General features: G+C 37.2%; 2 protein-coding genes and 1 pseudogene across 2 annotated transcripts; 1 reads left to right on the forward strand and 2 right to left on the reverse strand.

The window, feature by feature from the left end:
• Positions 1–1,207: 1,207 nt before the first annotated feature.
• Positions 1,208–5,101, forward strand: LOC114728658 (chloride channel protein CLC-a-like; annotated as a pseudogene).
• Positions 5,102–5,820: 719 nt separating this feature from the next.
• LOC114728659 (uridine kinase-like protein 2, chloroplastic) lies at positions 5,821–11,863 on the reverse strand. Its single transcript, XM_028915583.1, has 16 exons — positions 11,563–11,863; positions 11,268–11,359; positions 11,129–11,198; positions 10,814–10,932; positions 10,217–10,313; positions 9,558–9,637; positions 9,161–9,355; positions 8,832–8,915; positions 8,668–8,728; positions 7,875–7,935; positions 7,583–7,623; positions 7,151–7,203; positions 6,960–7,035; positions 6,420–6,502; positions 6,137–6,318; positions 5,821–5,831 (listed from the first exon to the last, which is right to left on the reverse strand). The coding sequence occupies exons 1-15, from the start codon at positions 11,765–11,767 to the stop codon at positions 6,292–6,294; spliced, it is 1,344 nt and encodes a 447-aa protein (XP_028771416.1). The 5' UTR covers positions 11,768–11,863; the 3' UTR covers positions 5,821–5,831; positions 6,137–6,291.
• Positions 11,864–12,858: 995 nt separating this feature from the next.
• On the reverse strand, positions 12,859–16,430 carry LOC114728660 (triacylglycerol lipase 2-like). Its single transcript, XM_028915584.1, has 9 exons — positions 16,240–16,430; positions 15,998–16,114; positions 14,441–14,581; positions 14,208–14,318; positions 13,964–14,107; positions 13,811–13,851; positions 13,635–13,714; positions 13,445–13,540; positions 12,859–13,352 (listed from the first exon to the last, which is right to left on the reverse strand). Exons 1-9 carry the CDS (start codon positions 16,414–16,416, stop codon positions 13,024–13,026), a joined length of 1,236 nt encoding a protein of 411 aa, XP_028771417.1. The 5' UTR covers positions 16,417–16,430; the 3' UTR covers positions 12,859–13,023.
• Between the last annotated feature and the right edge of the window lie 6,613 nt (positions 16,431–23,043).

Here is a 23,043-nt window from a genome sequence, read left to right on the forward strand (position 1 = left end):
TCAATGGTGCAGTTTTCTATGTTGCTGGTTCCTTCACATATATCAGATAGCATTTGGCTTTTAGCTTTCTCTGCATATTTTGATTGCTTGATCGCCTCCTTCAGTTCTGTGTGGGGCTCTCTCCTCCTCCAATCTGCTACAACTGTTGATGTTGCCAACAGGTTGGAACTAATCTGATGACTTCTTCTTTATCTTCCATTTTTAATTAAAAAAACAAGTCAATCATCACCGAAATATGTTGTTATTACTCTATTTAAGTGCTTAGAATGTTTGAGGCACATAGAAGTCCAAGTGCCAGCAAGGACTTGGGTGTGTCAGAGATCTTGACCAACACATGTCTTCCACGTGCACCCACACACTATCCCTCCAGAAGGCAAATATATGGATGGTCCATCCCAAGACTTGATTGAGCTGAGATGTCCCTGTGAAGGGTCTCTCTCTCTTGCTTGCACCCCAGAAAAAAAAGGTGTTTGTTCAGCGGATAAGGGTGTCCTTTGAAGTTCCCAAAGCCGTTTTGCCAAGAACCGCTCATCATTCTCACTGACTCTATCCTGCCAACCACCTGGCATTTGATTAGATTCAGTTCATGCAATAATGATTGGTTTTTATTTAATCTGATGAAAATAATAATAGAGAGAGAGAGAGAGAGATCAACTTCGAATGGAAAAAGGTTAGATCGCCCACATTACAAGAAAGCCAATCATTCCTCACAGTTTGAATAAAGTAAAACCCAGAGAAACAACTTTCACGTGTGTTGTTTTAACCACTAATCAGTTAATTGGAGTAAGAGCTAGAAAAAGATGTAGATACCACGATCATTTCATGAATATTCGGCATTTGTCGGAACCTGACCTAACCTCATTAAAGCCCTGCGTTGTGTTTCATTATTAACTATACATTTGACCCCAGATGTTAAAAGACAGATATGAGTAGTTGACAAGTTACCCGTATGAATATGTGATTTTAATATTATGTTGTTCTCCTCATCAAAACCTTAAGCGTCAATTATTGCTGCCCGAATCTTGTCCTACGCATTCCCATGAGTTTTTTTACATAACACGTTGATATAATGGCTTGATTTCTTGATGGGTAAAGGTGATAAAGCTACATAATTATTATATAAAACCAACTATATGTTTTCTATTGAAAATCATTAGGTTAGTAAGGCAAAGTTTAAACAGTAAGCTCCAAGATAACAGCTACCATCGAGTCTTATTGGTGGGGTGGCTCCATTTATTCCAATCCATAACCAGACAATAATATTTCGCCAACTTCAGAGCTTTACAAGCTCTCGTTGTTGCTGCAATGGGGGATGATTCTAGTAATCTTGAAGACACAGTAATGAATAACAGCATTGAAGGGGAAGCTGAAGGAGAAGAGGAGATCCAGAAAGCAATCCACTGAATGAGCCACTGCTCAAGAGGAATCGGACACTTTCCACCAATCCACTAGCTCTCGTCGGAGCCAAAGTTTCCTACATAGAAAGCTTGGACTATGAGTAAGAACTTGGTTTATATGCTGCACGAATTCCAATCTGTGACTACAAGGTTTGAAGTTTATCATATTGAAAAAGAACCTACTTTGATGATGCAGGATTAATGAGAATGATCTGTTCAAGCATGATTGGAGGAGCAGATCGAAAGTTCAAGTTTTACAGTATATATTCTGTAAATGGTCACTGGCTTTTCTTGTTGGACTTCTTACTGGACTTGTAGCAACCCTCATCAATCTTGCAATCGAGAACATAGGGTTACAAGATTCTCGCTGTTGTCGGATTCATCGAGAACGACAGGTCGGAACAAAACTGAATTGAATTCTAGTATTTCCAGGGGCAAAGTTTCCAACAAAGTCACAGGTTATATAGTGTGTAACTGGTGATCAATATGATCAATGCAGGTATTTGGCGGGCTTCTTATATTTCACCGGCGTGAATTTCTTATTAACATTCGGTTGCTGCTGTTCTGTGTGTGTGTTTGCACCCACAGCAGCCGGACCTGGTATACCTGAAATCAAAGCTTACCTTAATGGCGTCGATACTCCCGACATGTATGGTGCCGCGCCATTGATAGTCAAGGTTAGTTGTTGCTTCATCTCTATGTTTCATTACTTTCTGATTCTGATTCTGATTCACTTCCCATTAAGCAATTAATGGAAAGGTAGATGGTGCTTTCCTATTGCTAAGGAGATTTTTATTGGCTCTTCCTCAGGCCTTTTTGTTATTATAGTGGGCATCTAAATATTGTCAGATCCATTGTGTTATTTTCTGTTAATTTTCATTCTGTACTGTCCTTTTGAAAGAGATGCAAGGCAATGAGTGCCCAACTATTGCGAGAATCTGCGGGATTAAATATTAGTGATGGCGCACTGATCTCAGAATACGATAAATAATATCAGGGAATTTATGCTGCGCAAAGCAAAAGTGCAAAAGTGATCTTTTCTTTTCCTTTCTTCTTTCTTCTTCTTCCCTTTATTTTTTTGGTAATTATTAGCACTCGCAATTTGTCTTGTATACATGATTCTGAAAGATCGTGAAGCAACAATACTATCGTCTCAACAAACATAAAATGCAAGTGTTATTTTCAAAAAAAAAAAAAAAAAAAAAAAGACTTGTCAAACGAGTCTTCTTGATTTGCAAGAGTTGCAGACCACAGTTCTGTGACGACAAGGGCGTGATATTCAAAATACTGTAACAAATATGAACCAATGTTATCAACAGCGAATAGCCAATGCATTCTCATAAGTCACATTACTTCTGTCTTCTGATATACATCTACTTGAGCAGATAATTGGAAGCATTGGAGCTGTAGCTGCAGGGCTAGATTTAGGAAAAGAAGGACCATTGGTACATATTGGGGCCTGCATAGCTTCCTTACTAGGCCAAGGAGGCACTGAAAAACACCGGATCAAATGGCGATGGCTTCGATATTTCAACAACGATCGAGACCGCCGAGATCTCATCACATGTGGAGCTTCCTCAGGGGTTTGTGCGGCATTCAGGGCACCTGTTGGAGGAGTTCTGTTCTCTCTAGAGGAGGTGGCAACCTGGTGGAGAAGTGCTCTCCTCTGGAGAACTTTTTCAGCACAGCTGTGGTGGCAGTAGTGCTCAGGGCTTCATTGAAATCTGCAATTCTGGGAAATGTGGCCTCTTTGGCACAGGAGGGTTGGTCATGTTTGATGTCAGCAGTTGTAACAGTGAGTGAGATACCATGTAATGGACATCATCCCTGTTGTCCTCATTGGCATCATTGGTGGGGTATTGGGAAGCCTCTATAACCATCTTCTTCACAAGGTCCTCAGAGTCTACAGTATCATCAATCAGTAAGCAATCATATCCAATCTCTCTCTGTTTTTAATGTAGCATCTGATATCCAGTAGTATCGGATGATATTCCAACATTGTCAGGCTCCAAATGGGATAATTCTCCCAAGGATGCCTTTTTTACATATTCACATGAACTTGAACCACGACCTTGTTTAAGCAGTCCCTCAGGCCACATCCAATCCTAGTCTCACTGTTATATAAGAACACATAAGTGCTCAAGTCTAGTACATAATGAACAAAGCAAAACCCAGCCAGTCAAGATCCTAGTGAATTAAACTGACACCATTTTTACCTTTACAGCGTTCTCTATTCACAATCAACAATGATGATTTACCATTAATAATAATGGCAGGAAGGGGAAAATACAGAAGCTCCTACTCAGTCTCTCAGTTGCACTCTTCACATCAGTTTGCCAATATTGTCTTCCATTCCTAGCAAGATGCATCCCCTGCGATCCTTCGCTTCCAGAAAAGGCCTGCCCACAAATGGGCGGTCTGGAAAATTTTAAACAGTTCAATTGCCCCAGTGGTCACAAACTGAACTTGCTACTTTGTTGTTGCTCACTATGACAACTGTTAGAAACATATTCTCAACCAACACCCCACATGAGTATCATCCGTCTTCCCTCCTAATTTTCTTTGCACTATATTGCATATTAGGACTTATTACTTTCGGGATAGCTGTGCCATCTGGGCTCTTCCTTCCAATAATCCTCATGGGTTCTGGTTATGGCCGTCTTCTTGGCCTCTTGATGGGACCTCACACAAAAATAGACCAGGGGCTGTTTGCTGTTCTGGGTGCAGCCTCCCTGATGGCGGGTTCAATGAGAATGACAGTATCAGTTGTGTGATCTTCCTTGAACTCACCAACAATCTTCTGCTACTACCCATTACAATGATTGTTCTCCTGATAGCCAAGACTGTTGGAGACAGTTTAACCCTAGCATCTATGATATTATACTGCACTTGAAAGGCCTTCCATCTTGGACGCAAATCCTGAACCATGGATGAGAAATCTCACAGTGGGTGAGCTTGTCGATGTAAAAGCACCGGTGATTACCCTCAGTGGAATAGAGAGGTGGCTCGTATAGTGGAAGTTCTTAAAAACACTACACATAATGGTTTCCCTGTAGTGGATGAACCAGCGGAAGCTTCAACAGGGGTGGCCAAGCTTCATGGACTGATACTAAGAGCACACCTTGTGCAAGCGCTAAAGAAGAAATGGTTCATGAAGGAAAAGGAGGAGGACAGAGGAATGGGAAGTGAGAGAGAAATTTACGTGGGTGGACCTGGCAGACAGAGAAGGGAACATTGAGGAGGTGGCCGTGACGAGGGGGGAAATGGACATGTTTGTTGATCTTCATCCTTTCACCAATAGAACTCCTTTTACAGTTCTGGAGAGCATATCCGTGGCAAAAGCGATGGTCCTCTTCAGACAACTAGCACTGCGACATATGCTTGTTTTGCCCGATTATCAAGCATCTGGGGTGAGTTGAGTCTATTAATTCCATGCAAATATGGACTAATTATTATTATTTCAGTAATTTTCTGGTAAAATTTCATGAATGATCCTGAGGATTCAAAATAGTTATGAATCACTGACCCATCTTGCTCTCTCATCATAGGTATCTCCTGTAATTGGGATCTTGACCAGACGGGATCTACTAGCCCACAACATTCTTACAGTCTTTCCTCACCTGAAAAAATCGTGAGCGCAGAGAAAAAAAAAGGAACTAAACCTTCCTGACAATTGAACGGCCAAGCAGTTTTCTTTGAACAAGTCTGAGGTCTCCATTTTTATTCTTGAGAAAGTACGGGGATCAAAGTACAGGGAGGGATGATATACAAGGAGGTGTATAACTATATTCAATGGAGTATTTTCCATTCACTCCTGATGTTCCCGCATAATTGATCCGCTTTTTTCCAAAATTTTTAAAATGAGAGCATTTATCTATTTCGTTTCTTCCATTCTAAATTTTTGCTATTGATTTGCAGTTCTGAAAACAGCTCCATGTGCAATTGAACAATCGGCTACTTCGGTTACTATTTCTTTCTTTTTCTTTCTCGATTCTTTACTGAGGGCTCCTCACGAACCCTACAAAATTTTCAATGCCGAAGATGGGACAGACTAATATGTTCTACGAGCGCGTATGGGTGAAACATATGCATATATAGGATTATTAGAATAATTTATAAACAACTTTTTAACTGTAATTTATAAAACATGAGATAAATAATCTTAAACACGGCCAAAACTTACTGTTTTATTTTGCGCAGGAAAAACAAATAATTAATAAAACAGGACTTTTTAAAGTCTCTAATTTAAAAGGCCTGAGAGAATACAATATTGCGCGTTAAAATTTGCTACGTCTTGTACGCCGATACTCTTCCAACTAACTATATCTCTTAACCAATCCAGACAATGGGTGTTTCACAGGGTCTCTACATATATTTAAATATGAGAATTGATTGTAAAAATGGCCAATTCAGTTCTTATAACATATAATATATCTAAAATACGTAAAATCACTTTCAAGAAATCTAAGCTTCTCATAGCTAGCTACTAGCAACTGAAAACCATCCATCCCTTAACATCCCGAAAATATATTAAACACAAGCACATGATTCTAAATTATTCCCATCAACACAATTGATGACATCTACAGTAAAACTACCCATGCTGTTCGCTGATGGATCTTTTTAATACCAAATAAAATTCCTGTAAGCTGTTGCCACCGATAAGATGATCTCCACATTAACTCGAACTGCAAGATAATAATATATATATATATATATATATATATACACACACACACACACTTTTTCCCCCGCAAGACTCAAACTGCAAAGATTAATCGTCAGTTCCGAAGTAGCGATCACCAAACTCGCCCAGTCCTGGGATGACACGGAACTCTTCATTCAAGGCAACATCAATCTCGGATGTGACGATTTTCAAGGACGGAAACCTTTTTTACACACAATGGATTCCCTCCGGTGCCTGAACTCGAAAACCAGCCCATAAGATCCGTGTATTTTTAACAGTGATCTAAAAATTTAACACCTCAGACCACATCAACAAAGGAATCAAAAGTAACTCACAGAGATGAGATTCAGGAATATTATGTGGGATTCTGGAACTCCTTTCTGTATGAGCAGCTCAATTGCTTGGTTTGCAGAGTTACCTACAACGGAAATACTGATATCAGTTTTCATACAGCTTGGAAGCAGACGGTTTGGGCAACCACTACACATCCTAAAAAGCTAATGATCGACAACCAGACATGTTCAGCAGAAAGCCCATCTTAACATTGTAATCAAAACATATTTAGGATGTGACTCCTTTCAGGTTTTTCTTTGTCCCTCGAAGGGTAGTTAGCAGATAGCATTCGACACCCCAAAAATATAAATCCATACTGTAATTCGCATGCTAGCCTGTTCTTGCAAATAAATTCGAATAGGTCGTCCAACTTTTCTCCAGCTACCACTTTTTTCTACATGTTTTATATAAGGTCCTTCCCCAAGAATATGATACAAAAGGGTGAGCAATAGTGGATAGCGTAAAGACTGGTGAAGCCAATTCAAATGCGACACAACAAAAATGAACAGGAAACCATTTCAATCAAGGGTAGCAGAAAGCACCAGTAGCCAGGACAGGGTCAAGAAGCAAGACATGCCGCTCTGATATATCCTTGGGAAGCTTCTCGTATATGAGCTGCTTAAAGAAGAAACAATTTTAACAGTTAATACCTATAATCATATATTATCCACGTAAAATCCTCAGAGAGTACCACTTTTTAATGTCCCTTCAAGGACATCCAAAGTAAACTTACCTGTTGTCCATTGTCCCCATCCCTATGAATCAGAATCTTTCCAATTTTTATGCCTTTGCAACATGCTCGTAGAGCATTCTCCATGCTCTCACCACTATAATGTATAAACAAGGGGAATAAAAAATAAATAACATCAAGGGAACACAACAAAAATGAACAGGAAACCATTTCAATCAAGGGTAGCAGAAAGCACCAGTAGCCAGGACAGGGTCAAGAAGCAAGACATGCCGCTCTGATATATCCTTGGGAAGCTTCTCGTATATGAGCTGCTTCTTAAAGAAGAAACAATTTTAACAGTTAATACCTATAATCATATATTATCCATGTAAAATCCTCAGAGAGTACCGCTTTTAATGTCCCTTCAAGGACATCCAAAGTAAACTTACCTGTTGTCCATTGTCCTATGAATCAGAATCTTTCCATTTTATATGCCTTTGCAACATGCTCGTAGAGCATTCTCCATGCTCTCACCACTATAATGTATAAACAAGGGGAATAAAAAATAAATAACATCAAGGGAATAGCCTACGTATGATGGCAACGTATGACACCTGATTTGCTATTCAGATTCAATGTTCAAGGCATAAATAAAAATACATGAGAATTGAGAATATTAATCTAACCAAATAAGGGCATTTAAATGCATGTACCTAAAATTGCATTTCTAGCATTATATCATTTAGATGCTGAGCCTGCCAAAATTAATACCTGGTTCAAAGCTCACCTTCGGACAATAGAAATACCACACAATTTTTTGCAGAAGTCAACGCCAGTATAGACAGATCCTGCAACAACAAAATTCAAAATGTACAGATTGCACTTACTTTTAGGGATTAGATGACTTAAATGAAAGGAGAAGAACTCATTAAGCATATGCCTCAGCAAACTAGAGAAGGAGGCCACAATTCTAGTTGCTCCTAAAGTCAAGATCACAACAAAACTCAAGCCATTACAATTTTATTTTCATATAGAAACAAGACTACTTGTATAAGTTACATACTAACTGTGAACAGAGAGGAAGCGCCCATTCAGAAATAAATGAGGGTTTAAATAAGAGAGAAAACTTATGTGCTTAAGTTCATACATTTAAGGTACATTATTCTAATCAAACAAGGGCAAGAAGATTTTTTATGCATCACTTATCCTATACCTAACTATTGCTACTAGCAGTGTTAACTTATTTTTAAATTTAAATTCCACGCATTCTCATCTGATCGGAATGAAGTACCTTAGGTATGTGAGCTTAAGTATGTAGGTCTTTTTCCTTATATAAGACAGTCGATAGACCTTGCATCTTCATTCAATGTCTACTGGCAAATCAAGATAGGATATTCTACTATGTATCGGTTCAGTTAATCCATGGGTAAAAAGTGAACATCCAGACATCAGATCAACAAAACCAAGTACATCTCACAGTAGGGCAGTTTGCAAAGCTTAAATCCTGTTTCCCAAAAAGGGAGGAGAATACAAAGAATTTGAAACAGATACGATGATTGGAGACAAGGATAGATGATTGCCTGTTGGAGTGACCACCTGCTTTTCAGTGAACGGCAAATGGCCAAGGCCATGCTCAACAACCTGATACCAATACCACCAAAAGTAGTCATTATCCAGTGTTCCAAGTGATAAAGATATGAAAACAAGTGAGAGGTTTAGCAAAAAGGTTGAAAGCACTGTGTACCAGGCGTATGAGTCGGTCTGAATAAAATACAAAGTCATGCTTCGATATGTCTTTGTCACGAATCAATGTGTGCATCCCCCTTATCTGAAATGTTTAGGCATAACCAGTGAAGAACAGTTAACCTCCAACTCAAATCTCATCCAACACCCTTTCTCCAGGCAGTCAAAGACATTGCTTCCAAGTTATAATGTTTCAGCCAGTAATTAACATGTGAGTTCCATGACCCACAACGCAAAGCATCATAATCCAAATTTACCATCCACTTCTAATTCATGAAGAGAATAGAAAATTAAAACAAAATGGGTCTAAGAATGGTTCGGCATAAGTACCTGGAATGTTGACTGAATAACATACACATTTGGATATATTTTGCATAGATCGTGTTGACCAAGTTTTGTATGGATATGCTGGACAATCAGATCAATGGCAACATGATTATCACCTCCTCGGGGGATGATCACATCAGCATATTTCTTTGATGGAAGAACAAAATCATCAAAGGCAGGCTTGACAAACTTTGCATACTGCACATTCAACAACATAATAAGGCACAAATACACAATATGATTGATCACATTTAGCCAGGAACTTTTTTACCAGAAATAATCTCCTTATCAATTTACCACATTAAATTTCTCAAAAACACAAAGATTTTGATAGAAACAGATGTCATCATTTGCATAATTGCTAATAACCCTCAGTTACAAATTAATCTACTATGTGTACCTGTTCAAGAACAGAGTTTATATCCCTACCCCTCTCCACTGTATCACGTCGAATTCTACGAGCAAGCCTCACATCAGCATCTACAGGCAATTAGTAAACCCAAATATAACATTAGATAGATATAGAGGGAGGGCTTCCATCACTAAAACAAATAATAAAAAACTAGCATTCTTTTGCATAGTGTTCTTCAAGCAATTGGCAGCAGCTAATCTAATAGCTCAACAAAGACAAGAATAGAAACACAAAGAAGGCAGGTGAGGTAATCATCATGAGTTAAATACTTCTAGAAATCTTGGAGAATACATTACTAGGCATACTGAAATGAAGAAGAGGCCCCAAACAAGCCTGAATCATTATAGAAGATTATAGGGTATCTTTACAAATACTCTCAAATGATAGCAAGAAGTATTCTACGCTTTTAACTATCCAGATTTTCTATGAATATCACTGTTAAAGCAATTCAAGCATAAGCATCCATCAGGTTATTCTGTCCCAACATCAGAACCTGGTAAAAATAACTCGAGGCACAAAGAGCAATGAAATGCAAAACATGGCAAGGGGGAAATAATCTTATGACAAGTTATCGCAAAAATATGTAACTAATGTTGGCTTGTATTGAACAACAGCACTTTCACACATATGATACAAATAGACCAGACCTGTGTCAACAAAGATTTTCATGTTCATCAAATCACGAACACGTTGGTCATGGAACACAAGAATTCCCTCCAAAATAATGACATCAGAAGCATTGACCTGAGCACATCCATCAATTACTCTTTATCAAAAAGTCATCAGAAACAGTAATTAAAAAGAACAGTTATTGGCATAAAAAACAACAATCTGATACATTTGACATGACGAGATAATTCATCAGGTGTAATATGTACTGTTAAGTGTGTAGTTCGTGATTCACAGATCTAATAAAATTTCTCCCCCAAAATGTGCATGATGTGTAACACTAACTAGGAAACAGCTGCACAACAATGTGTTTCCAACGACAATTTTTTATGGCCATCCCATCTACTGCATTAACAGTGTTAGAACATAAATGTGTCTCAAATCAAGGTGGATCATAAAAATGGAAGGGCATAGAGACCATTAATAGCAAAATAATTTACGCCAAAAATAAATGCAGAGAAAGCAAAGGAACTGTGTCAAGTGATGGAGTATGATTTCCACAGGACAATTTACATTGTAGTTATAAAACTAAGATTCCTAATTCCAAAGACAATTAACATGATATGAGGTGATACCTGCCGAAAACTATCTGAAGAGCGCTGGTGCTTCTTAAAGTCATAAATTGGGACTTGAACTGCGTGGCCGCTTATGAGTTCTTGCATGCATTCTAATAGTTGCTCAGTGTCAAAAGCATCTACAAGAAAAACCGAGATTAAGTTAAAAGATTTAACAAATGCTCGAGGCAAGGGACACATAAATCATAATAAAACAGTAAGAGTAGCACACTAAAAGTTGTCTTTCTGAACATATGAAGTCGCAGAGAGTAGCAGAAGAGCTAGGTCTGAATACTTCAAAGGATCTCGATGATATTAAATGCTCGTATGAATTACCAGGGTGATCAAAATTGTACTCGTGCGCACGTTCCGATTCTTCAGGTGTCAAACCACGATAAAACGAATCCTACAGGTAAAGCATCTTAACTAGACAGCTAATCAGAGCAGCCAGAAAAGGAAAGGAAAGATAGAAAACCTGATTGACTAGCACAACGCGGTGATCGTGAAGCTGTTGGATTATCATGTCACATACAGTGGTCTTCCCTGAAGCAGTACCTCCCGAAACACCTATACATTCAATCAACCCAAACTGTAATGATGAAATGTAAACAGTGAAGCCACCGGCTCAACGAACAAGGAGAAGAGTTAAGAAAATGAAAGCTTAAGATTCAAGCATATTTGAAAAAGCAAAATCACTTCAACAACAAAAAACGTGATCGACCTGTTTACAAGATAGGATGACTGAGAGACGTAATTGAAGAGAAAATTACCGATAACGAAGGGCCGCGTGGGAGTAGAATCCGAGGGTAGGGTTGAATCCAAAGCAGAAGCGGCAGCGGAAGCAAATCGATGAGCAGGTGATGAAGCAGAAGAAGAGGGCGGAGACAAGAGAAGACCGTCAATGCGAAGGCCCGAGAAGTGGGGCCCGGAGGCAGCCTCCATAACATCGTCGATCGACGTAGTCTCCTCCGGCATGGCTACGCTACTCCGTCTGGTCACACCTTTTGCGTGGAGCAAAATAAGACTTGGGAAGTGTCGACGTTGCCGGACGAAAGAATGAGGGTGGACACGCCCATTTTGTCACATGAGGCAGAGCAACACATGGAATATGCCTTTTTTCCTCTTTTAAATTTTTTTAGGATTGAGGTGCTGTTCTAACCTCCATGGTAATCTTGTTCTTGGTCTTTTTAATGATATAATTTTGATCCTGATTTTTTTGTCATTTTGACTATTAAAATTGCACCTAAAGATTAGAAACAAAATTACATTAAAAAAATCAGAAGCAAAATGACACCTAAAAAATAAGATTAGAGTTAAAATTGTATTATTAAAAAATTAGGAGTAAAATTACACCTAAAAAATAAGATTAGAGTTAAAATTGTATTATTAAAAAATTAGGAGTAAAATTACACCTAAAAAATAAAATTAAAGTTAAAATTACACCTCAACCCTTGTTTTTTAATTACTTTTTTGTCAAAACCTTCATTCCATTTTTGGTTGATATCTGAAATATGCCAAGTTATTTTTTTTTTTACCAGAATGAAATATGCCAAGTTATTAAAGCATGAAAAATGAAATAAAATAATTACATTTGACATAGCATAAAAAAATTAAAATGTTAGGTCTTTTTTTTGTCGTTTATATTTTTATCATATTAGTCGATAAAAATAGTACAAAAATGCATTAAACTTTATATAAATTAGACACATTTATCATTTTGATTTCTCAATTGCAACTTATTCTTTTTGGGAGTTGAAATAACATCGAATTTCCAACCAAAATGCGCAAAAGAAAAGAAAAGAAAAGAAAAATCCTCTCCATCTCTCTCTCTTTACTGCCTCTTATCAAAAATCTGGTTTGAAGTTTGGGTTATTAAGTGATCGTTAAGAGATGTCGGAACCACTTTCTCTCGTGTTAGAACGTGAAATTTCCATTTAAATTATTTTAAATGCCCATGCATTTTGCTCTCTCTAGATAGCAAGCCAAGACCAGTTCATTTGGTTTGCAGGTTCTGCGACGGCATTATAAATTTGACGACACAGTAAAACGGACTGGTCCCATTTGCACTACCAATGAACAGAGTGTTCTTCATAAGCCATCAGTTAAGCTTCACTAGATAACTTGGGAATCCAAGTTATAGCCTCGTACATAAAAATTCTCATTCTACTATTTACTCACTCTTCTATATAATACAGTGTGGGGGAAAGTTGAAGAAGCTGTGATTTCCGTTATCAGGCTCCAATGTGACGCCTGAAAAAGGCAAGAACAGAATTGTACACAATGTCCTTGGCATTGACCCCCATAACGAAGTCAGCATGTCCATAGTCTTTTACGAACTGAACGCTGAGCTTGTCCACATCGTGGAGTTTAAGGTAGTCAAGTAAGCTGCCAACATCAATAACATCGGAGAGCGCATCTTGGCCTCCATAGCTCAAGAACAGAGGAAGGTCACGAGGGATGTTGGAAAGGTTGTAAACTGGGGGCATTATTTCTCCATAATGCATTATGTTATAGTCTGGTCTCACGTAGTTGAACTTCTCCAGAACCCCACGTCTAACAGCTGCAGAAAGTTCATCACTTTTATATCAGCAATTAAAGAAACAGGCTTTTGAGTCAGAATCTTTACTGAAGATGCGGGCAAAATAGACTTACTCTGAGCCAAGTGCACCATGTTCTTTGTGGATGTGGACTGGGGTTCGTTCTTCAAGAATAGATCCACTGTTGAAGAATTGAGACAGCAGTTTTTACCTGAAGAAGAAGACAGTTCAGGCGTTCATTAAACAAGGTCAGGAATCAAAACTGCATAGTTGATGAGTCATGAAGTAATGGCAAAGACTTATACCGGTTAATGCGGTCAACAAGTCGTAACAGTCTACCCCAGGGTGATGGCAGAGAGACTTTACAAAAGCAGTGACGGGTAACCTAGTCAAAGGATTTGGAAGGAAAAAAAACGTTTAATTATCCACAATCATAATGTTTTTCTTTTAGCTTAATTACTTGTATGTTCTAAGTTCTTACCCTAAGGGATTAAATTCTGCCAGACCGAACAGGGTGGTGATCTGTTCGACAAAACAAAAATATTAGCATGAACTAGCATAAATATGAAGGGTCCAGTTTATTTGATTATTTTTGCAGTTGAAGAATGTGAGGCTTATTGGTTAGGTTATGTACCTCGCCAACAAAGGCTTTGGCAGCAATAACTCCAAGGGCAGTGTTCATGTGGCTTAAATAGGCAATGGGGCTTAACAAGGCTGCTGCTTGAAGCTGGTCCACCAGGCTTCCTTCTGAGAACGAGGCCAAAGCTATCAAAGTCCCCTGCCAAATGTGTTTCACTCAAACTTGCTTCTTTTGTTTTTTCAATAACATGTCAGATTTTCACGATGAAATGAATAATCATGTGATGGTGTAGTAGTACCAGAGAATGGCCCACGTAGTTAATCTTCTGTCCTGTTTGGCTGGCCACGTAGTCAAAAACAGCTGGTAGATCATAGGTAACCAGTTCATCCCATGACCAATCCCAAAATGCCTGCCATGCATCACACAAATCTCTCCCAATTACGATTCAGCAGATTAAAATAATGTCTCCCAAGAATATTAAAAAAAAAAAAAAAAAAGAATGAAGAACCAGAGAAAGCTATGATAACGAACAGGGTTGGACGGGTCCAGATAGGTATGTTTGCGGCTAAATCTGGTTCCTCTTGTATTAGCTATCCACACGTCGAAGCCATTATCAGCAAGAATCATGGGTAGATTTTGTTCTGGAGAGTTCAGAAGCCACGTCACCCCATCCTGCTCCCACGACGTCGTATAAAGGTCAGCAAACCAACAAATCATGTAGCATTATCCGTGCACACATCAAGCCTTTGGCCAAAAGAAATATGTGCGTGGGTGTGCATGCATTATATATGCGTGTACATATATGAAGCATATTATTTTAGGTCTAAGAATTAACAACAAACAAACTTGCCCGCCCATTCTGAGAGTGGAAGACACTAATACCTTCGTTCGCTTCACCACGTACATCTACAAACGATGAAGACAAGTGATGAGTGGAGTTCTTAAACTTCGAACCCCAAAAGGACCATACGCTTATGTGCTGGAGACGGTGCATGAATTTGCGGTACATTCAGATTCAGAGTTTGAGGTGTCATAAAGTGGGGGGACCGTATAACACATTTATTATCTAGGAAACTTAACAGTAAACTAGTTTTTGGGTTTGATAATTTGTGGGTCAGAAAAGGAAAACAGAGGAAAATGTGTTTGAAGAGTCACGAATGTAAGAGCAAGATTAGGGGGAACTACAGTTGTAAGATGGGCCATTTATTTCAGGGATTGATATCTCCGTTCCGATATTTGGAGATCAGTCACATGTAGCCATGAAGATTATTAAAATTTTGGAGAATATCAGGGCTATCCCAATATGCCTGGAGGTGACATTGTTTCCGAGAGAGATGCCTATTCATCATTCGGAATCAACATGATCGAAGAGAACGCAGAAGTATAATCCTATAATGCTGCGTCTTGTACGTATCACGCCCCTACCAGCCGTCTTCTAATTATTGGTGCCGTTACCAACACATTTTATGTTTCTTGATTATAACGCCACGGTCTTGATAAAGTCGTCTTCACTCTCAAGCAATCCCGTTATAATACGACAGCCCAAAACTTTCCAGCACTGTTATATTTTTTTTGCCATAGATAAGACTATTAATTAAAAAAAATGGGTAAAAAGTAGAAGTAAATTGTACATAACGTAATGTTTTTCCTTATGTCATCAGTTTTCAATTTTCTTTGACTATGTAACTGCGAGACCCAATATAAGACTTAAATTATGTTGAAGATTGAAGAGTCATGATCTCTTTGACTTGAAAATGGACAGAAAGCACTTGCAGAAGCATAACGTGACAGACGCGGAACTGAACACCTTTTGGCTTTTCGTCACCTTATCATGTTCACACTGAACTACATATATAAAGGATATATTCCTGAGGCGCCGGGGTGGATTATTATCACTTCATCATCTAGGCTTAGAAGCTACCGCGTACAGTAACACACAAATACTTATTCTCTAGGCAATGTCCAGGAATTCATGTAAATGTATAGCCTCTTTGAAACTGAAAAATTGGGAGCAAATCTGATCCGATAATATATATATATTGCAGATATATATGATCATCATATATATAGTTATATCATATTTCTTACCACCAACACCCCGTGTTGTATAATCACCGGCGGCTTCCGACCACTGCTTCCACCAACCTCAGCTCTGCCTTGTGGAATCCTTTGCAGGCTAAGAATATATCCATCTTTTGTTGTAACCTGTGAAAGATATATATGTATATATCTTGATGAGTGTGATATTCAAGTTTGCAGGGCATTATGAATGGAAGGTTACGTGAGTGTGCAGGTTTATTATATTAGAGGGGCATTATATATATACATACATGAAGCTCTTGGCATTGGTAGCCATGGACGATGACAGAAGATGCACATATACCAAGTGATGACGAAGAAGAAGGATCAGGAAAAGAGGCAGTTCTTGAAGGCGACGCTGCATGAGGCTGGGATGCTGTCACTGAGAAGAAACAAAGGGTCAGAGCAGCAAAACCCAGAAGAGCCATGGAGGTTGGAGGATGATGATGAGCAAGTCAGGAGGAGGATGCCTTCATGTATGTATATATACAGAGAGAGAGAGAGAGAGAGGATAAGAGAAGTTATGTGAAATGAACAAATAACAATAAATGGAATGCACAGAATGAGAAACCGTCTTTTGTTTATTTTTGAAGTGGCCAGGGAGAGATTGATGGGTCTAAAGTGGAAGGTTCTCTCACTGCCTCATAATGTCATGTGGTGGGTGGGGCCTTTACCTAATCTTGCAAGAAATAAAATGGCTGGGGCTTTTCAAAATACGAATCATATACTATTATTTCATCCTATATAAAATTAAATTTTTTCTGAATTGAAATGGATTTATATAAATACTTGTAAATTTCTTTCCAACTTTTCCCTCCTCAACTCCAAAGCTCGATTGCACACCTGGTAGGGGGATGCTCGACGATTCTTACCAGTGAGATAAATAAACCGGGATATTCAGTTTAAGAAATCTTTATTTTCGGGAAGGAGAAGAAATTTGCATTATCCACATACAATAACAAACATTCATTTAACTACCACCTGTGAAATGTCCAATATAAATCCGCATCTAATTATAACATTGTGTTTTAAATTAGAATTTTCCTCTTATGTGAAAAAAGAGGTCCTGCTGTTTATTATATTTGTTACGCGTGGTTTTTGCTTGGCAGAGAAATTTCTTGTGATGAGAAAACAGAGAGGGTGATCAGATTAGGATTAAGAAATTTGTATTTGATACGGGGATTAAGAGAATTTTTTATTTTTTTAAAAAAATAGAGTCCTTCGTAGTCATCTTTAATAATGACTATTTATTTAAGAGAATTACAATCAAGTCCCATAGAAGAAAAATAATTACCAAAATGTCCCAATAACAATCTCAACAGCCTATAATGACAAGTCTTATGGTGAGAATGACAAACCTCTGAGACTTGTTTTTTATTTTTTATTTTTTTTGCTTGGTACGTCATTGTAATTCTCCCCTATTTATTTCAGCACAATCTGACATGTAAAGGTGACGTGGAAGTGATATGGACAGCATAACTCCTATTGTGGCTATGGCAGTGTGTTCAATGATATAAAAATCGATTATAATAATATTCAAGTTTTTTTAGAGATATAATAAAATATGTAATCGTAGCTTTTTATTTTTGTAAGAATTTGAAAAATAATTCTGATCGCACTTCCACTGCCCTTATGACAAAGAAAGTGACTATGCGTTGTGAAGTGTGAACAGGGGAATGGCCGAAAAAGAAAAGAAAGAGTAAGACCGAACAGGGGAATTTATGGTGATCACGCGTCTTCTTTTAATGGAGAATTTTTTTGTTATCCGAAAAGGAGCTTTAAGATTAAAATTAAACAAATAAAAAGGAGACCCAGTTTCCTGCTAAGCAATGTGATGAGCACCAAGTGCTCATCACCCAAACGCAGCGTTTTACTTAATAGAAGACAAGGCTCTATTATTTTATTCATTTAGTTGTAGTTTTTACCAGATGCAGAATCACGAATCATTGATGGCAAAAATCTTTCTTTTATTTTCATTAGGAAATTATGATTCAGAAAAAAAATTATATATCGAGAATGAAATCTCAAAGATAATGTAATTAAGTAAATAAAATTATTGTCTCAACATTAACCTAATTGAAGAGTCTCTAACACGCTTGGTGCTAACTTTTAGAGGAAAAAGAGTTTCTGCGATTGAAGGTTGGGAGAAAACATCAAATTAAAAAAAAAAGCTTTCAAATTGAAGGTGTCAAAACTGAAAGCACTACAGGAATTTTCGAAAGCTTCCATTCTCTCAACGCGAAGAAAAGTTTCGGATTGAAGGAGCTTGACATTCTAATCATAGGTTGGTTTTGAATTTGTCTATACTTTCTAGTTGTTTCTTTAATTACATATATAATATTTGTGTAATAGTTATCTATGTATTGGAATTAATATTTGAAGAATAACCATATTTTATTGAAATATGTGTAATTAGTAAAAGAAAAAAGAAAAAGGAATTCTTGTTTAGGCTTATACATATATATATATATATATATATATTGCAAGATAACATTTTTAAAATTACAATGTTTTATTGCATATAGGAACCAGCTGATGGAAGACGAACTTAAACTCCAGATAGGAAGGGAGTTCAAAAGCTTGGACGAAGCATGGAACTTCTGGAATGAATATGGAAATAAAATCGGGTTTGGAGTTAGGAAGTATAATGGAACTAAAAGTAGGAAAGATGGCTCTTTTATTACATACAGATATGTATGTTGTAAAGAGGGTGTGCGAAAAAAGACAAAAGAGGGACAACTTCTTCTAGATACCGGCCGGAGACAAGAACTAATTGCAAGGCAAAAATGATAGTATCTCGTGTCGATCAAAAGTTCAGAGTCACTAAGTTTATTGAAGAACATAATCACCCCCTTCATACAGAAGAAACAAAGCACTTATTACCATCACAGAGAAATTTATCAGAAGTGCAAGCTTGTGAAGTGGATCTCGCAGAAGAAGCTGGGCTTGAACCCAAGGAAGCTTTTGACTTAATGAGTACATACACTGGTGGTCAAGAAAATCTTGGTTATACCATAATAGATGCAAGGAATTACTTAATGAAAAAAAGGCGAAAACATATGAAGTTTGGAGAAGTGGGATGTCTTCTTGAATATTTTCAAAAACAAATTTCTGATAATCCTTCTTTTTACCACAAATATCAATTGGACATGGAACAACACATTACCAATGTGTTTTGGGCAGATGCTCATATGCTTAAAGACTATGCACATTTTGGTGAGGTTGTATCAATGGACACAACATATAGTACAAACAAAAATTGTCGACCCCTTGCACTATTTTCTGGCTTTAACAATCACAGAAGTGTGGTTATTTTTGGAGCAGCACTATTGTACGATGAGACCATTGAGTCTTTTAAGTGGCTACTGGAAACCTTCTTAGATGCTCACATACAAAATGAGCCTCAAACAGTATTTACTGATCAAGATCAAGCTATGGCTAGAGCATTAAGTGAAGTGCTTCCTAATACAAGACATTGTTTATGCACTAGGCATTTATTGCAAAATGGCATTAAGCATCTTGGGAACTTGATGAAAGATGGTTCACACTTTTTGACTGACTTTAAAAAATGCATGTTTGATTATGTTGAAGTAGATAGGTTTGAAAAGGCATGGAGTGAATTATTATCTTCTTATAATGTTCATGAAAATGGGTGGTTGAACTTCACTTACAACATTAAGGAGAAATGGGCCAGGTGCTATATGAAGGACGCTTTTACATTAGGCATGAGAAGCACACAAATTAGTGAAAGCGTGAACGCTGAGGTAAAGAGATGCACAAAGCCTAAATTAGATATTAATCGATTCTTCAAAAGGTTTGACAAAGTTGTAGCAAATAAGAGATATAAGGAATTGCAACTTGAGTACGAATCTTGACAAAGGATACCAAAGATGATTAATCAAAGTGCACCTATCTTGCGCCAACTTGTGCAGTCTTATACCCCTACTATTTTTGACAAGTTTCAAGAACAATGGGATCTCCAATTCTCTGTAAAATTAATTGAACGTGATGAGAAAGAGCCTTTGTTTTTATATACATCTCATATGATAGATGAAGAAGGGGAATGGAGAATTGAATTTAATCCTAATACACATAAAATTTCTTGTAGTTGTCAGATGTTTGAGACCACAGGGATATTATGTTGTCATGCACTGAAAGTATACGAGTCTAAAGATGTAAGAGTTATGCCTAAGCAATATATTCTCAAGCGGTGGACTAAGGAAGCAAGGAACAGGGTTGTGCATGATGCCAAAGGAAATGAAATACAAGTAGATCCTAAACTCGACAAAACACGAAGATTTAGACAACTGATGATTGGGATGGTAAGGTTGGCAACAAAAGCTGCTGATACTCCTGAGGAATTTACTCGTGTTCAGAGATGTATCACTGAATTAGAAAATGAGATTCCTGACAGCAATAAAAATGAGAATTCTGAACCAATCACAGAGCCACAAAATATGCCAAAGGGATTCAAAAAAAGAGATGGAAAATCTAGAAAAAGACGTTGGAAAGGTTGGGAGGAGAAGAATAGGAAAATAAGAAGAAAAGTTGAATCAAAGGTATTGAATTTTAATTTGTACATAAAGAAAAAAGAATATTCCTTATTTTGCATTTGTATTATTTCTTGTAGGACTCTCAAGATGCTTCATCATCTAAGAAGCCATCTGGGAAAAAAAGAGAGGCTTCATCACAAAGGGGAAGAAAAAAGATTGATCAAATGAAAAATACACAAGCTCAAGTTTCAACAGTTTCATATTTAGAAGTTCCAACACAACTTGCACAAACACAAGATTCAACATTTTCATTCTCAATTCCTTCATCACAACATAGTTTTTCATCATCTACATCACAACCATTGTCATTTACAAGCTTGCTAATGGTATAAATCAATAAATTGATTAGTACTAAGTGCTATATACAATTATAATATTTTGATGTCCCAACCATTGATGTTTGCAAATGCAGGCACAGGTCAACGAAATTCCATCAAGTGAAGCCATAGACCTTATGGCAAATTACACACAAGGTAATAAATAGAAAAATAGATACATATAATTTGCATAAAAATAGGATTTTATTCTCTTTATTCTCTTCAACAATCTCATCTACAATAAGCAACCTCTGTACATATCAATCTATTAATAGGCTTTACAGATTACATAACTAACAAAATACATGTTTTTTCATTTATACAGGACAATAAAATGCACACTGGAATGGAGGCAGTGTGGTAGTGCTTGATTTGCTTCAATTTATTCTGCAAGCTCCTTGTTGTACTTTAATGCTTGCGACTCAATTTCTTAAATTCTTCTTCCAATGATACGTATACTCTTTAAGATAAGCTAATGAAGCCAGGAGAACATGGTACCTATAGAAGGCATAAATTATGACAAAAGAACAAAAGTAATGATGATACTACTTCAAACTATATCAACATTTATAGGTTGCAAAGCCATAAATGCTTAAGACAAGAGTTACAATTAGCAACTAGAACTAACAAGTAAATAATAAACAAGAATATGGCTATTTGGTAAACATGAATGTATATACATTATCTAAGGATTCAAGAGAGGTGAGAAGCGAGCATTTGAAACTATAGTTTCATGTAAATGTTCCTTTAAATACATCAACCTTCTAATTTGAACATTTGAACGCATAATATGGATTTATTGGAAACTTGAATTAGTGGCCAGCAAATGCATGGAAAAACAGAGCCAAAGCATCGGGGTCATCATTTTTATTTGATCAAAATCAACTTTATTTGTCTAGCTTAATATATCAGCCTCCAGGGTCCATGAGATTATCTTTTACAAACTAAGCTCCGTTTTACCATTAACATCTATGAGACACTCCTATTCTTTTCATCACATAACATACATATAATAAAAAGATTTAATTTGTGACAAATAAAATGCATGAACCAAACTTAGGGAGATGCGATTCAACAGAACAAGTTCCAAATTTTCCTTTCACATTTTTTCGCTACTAACCTGAACTTTTATTCTCCATTCATAAGTTACCCTCTTCAGAATGTGACCAAAAACTGTTAAGTTGCTCCCAAAACTTAATACTTCCGATAGAGATCAATTTCAGAATCAACACCACTTTATGCAAATTTTTTTTTCCTGCATTTGAACCAGAGTGGTGCCATTTTTCTACAAGAAATCAATGAAAATTAGCACCTGAACCATGATTTTGAATTTTTGCAATGGCTTTGAGTCTTCTCTTCTTTGAATCCTACCTTGGTTCATGAATCTCTACAGCATCAAATCAGATCTACGCAATCCTTCCAAGCATCATCGAACCAAATCTCTCGCCATACGCCGCTGAACCATGCGTCATCTTCAACCTCCATGTGTTGAGTGCCGTAGAGTTTAATACCCCCATGCGCCACCCAAGGACAGCCACCGCCGATGACACTCATAGGGATGACGCTACCAGAAAACTGGTTCTGCCGAGAAGAGAAGCGGAATCTGGCCTCATCTGTTGGAGTCTTCCCACAATACAACAAGGATATTTCATAATTGGATGGTTAGGATTATCATACAACCAATGGCCAAGATTTCTCCATTCTTTAGTAAAACGCTGCGTTTGGGTGATGAGCACTTGGTGCTCATCACATTGCTTAGCAGGGAAACTGGGTCCATAAAAAGGATAGTGCATCACTTTGCTTCTGCCATCGCATGGTTGAGTAGGGTTCATGTCTATCGAGCCTTTTCATATCCGACCCCTTCAAAAGAAGTTGCTCAGGCTTCACACTGATTTATGTGTATGCCTCTGAAAGGGAGGAACTTAAATTTCTTTTAATTTATACACATACATTTACATATTATGTTTGTTATGTTATCATAACTAATTAAATATGGATCCAACATTAAATTTTATGTTATATATCAATAAATTTTTGCTTAATAGTTATATTCTTTTTTCCAATATAAGGAAGTAAATACTATTTTATTTTCAAAATGGTTGTTTTATTTTATTTTCTTTTTTTTTTTAAATCAGTGTTCTTGGTTGTTATCTAAATTTTCAAAATTTTATAATATAATTGGTAT

This window comes from Neltuma alba, unplaced genomic scaffold, assembly GCF_004799145.2.
Source record: "Neltuma alba isolate B1F8T4 unplaced genomic scaffold, ASM479914v2 tig00012564_pilon, whole genome shotgun sequence".
Classification (NCBI taxonomy): Eukaryota; Viridiplantae; Streptophyta; class Magnoliopsida; order Fabales; family Fabaceae; genus Neltuma; species Neltuma alba.

Bases quoted from the DNA above. Each gene is read 5' to 3' on its own strand.
- LOC114728659 (XM_028915583.1), bottom strand. From the start codon at position 11,767: ATGCCGGAGGAGACTACGTCGATCGACGATGTTATGGAGGCTGCCTCC. The intron at 11,199-11,267 runs GTTTTCTATCTT...CTTTACCTGTAG, and splicing joins GCGTTGTGCTAGTCAATCAG to GATTCGTTTTATCGTGGTTT. The intron at 7,036-7,150 runs GTAAGTTTACTT...TTCTTCTTTAAG, and splicing joins ATGGGGACAATGGACAACAG to CAGCTCATATACGAGAAGCT.
- LOC114728660 (XM_028915584.1), bottom strand. From the start codon at position 16,416: ATGGCTCTTCTGGGTTTTGCTGCTCTGACCCTTTGTTTCTTCTCAGTG. The intron at 14,582-15,997 runs GTAAGAAATATG...TCGTGGGAGCAG, and splicing joins TACAACACGGGGTGTTGGTG to GATGGGGTGACGTGGCTTCT. The intron at 13,852-13,963 runs GTACATAACCTA...TTTGTCGAACAG, and splicing joins CCAAAGCCTTTGTTGGCGAG to ATCACCACCCTGTTCGGTCT.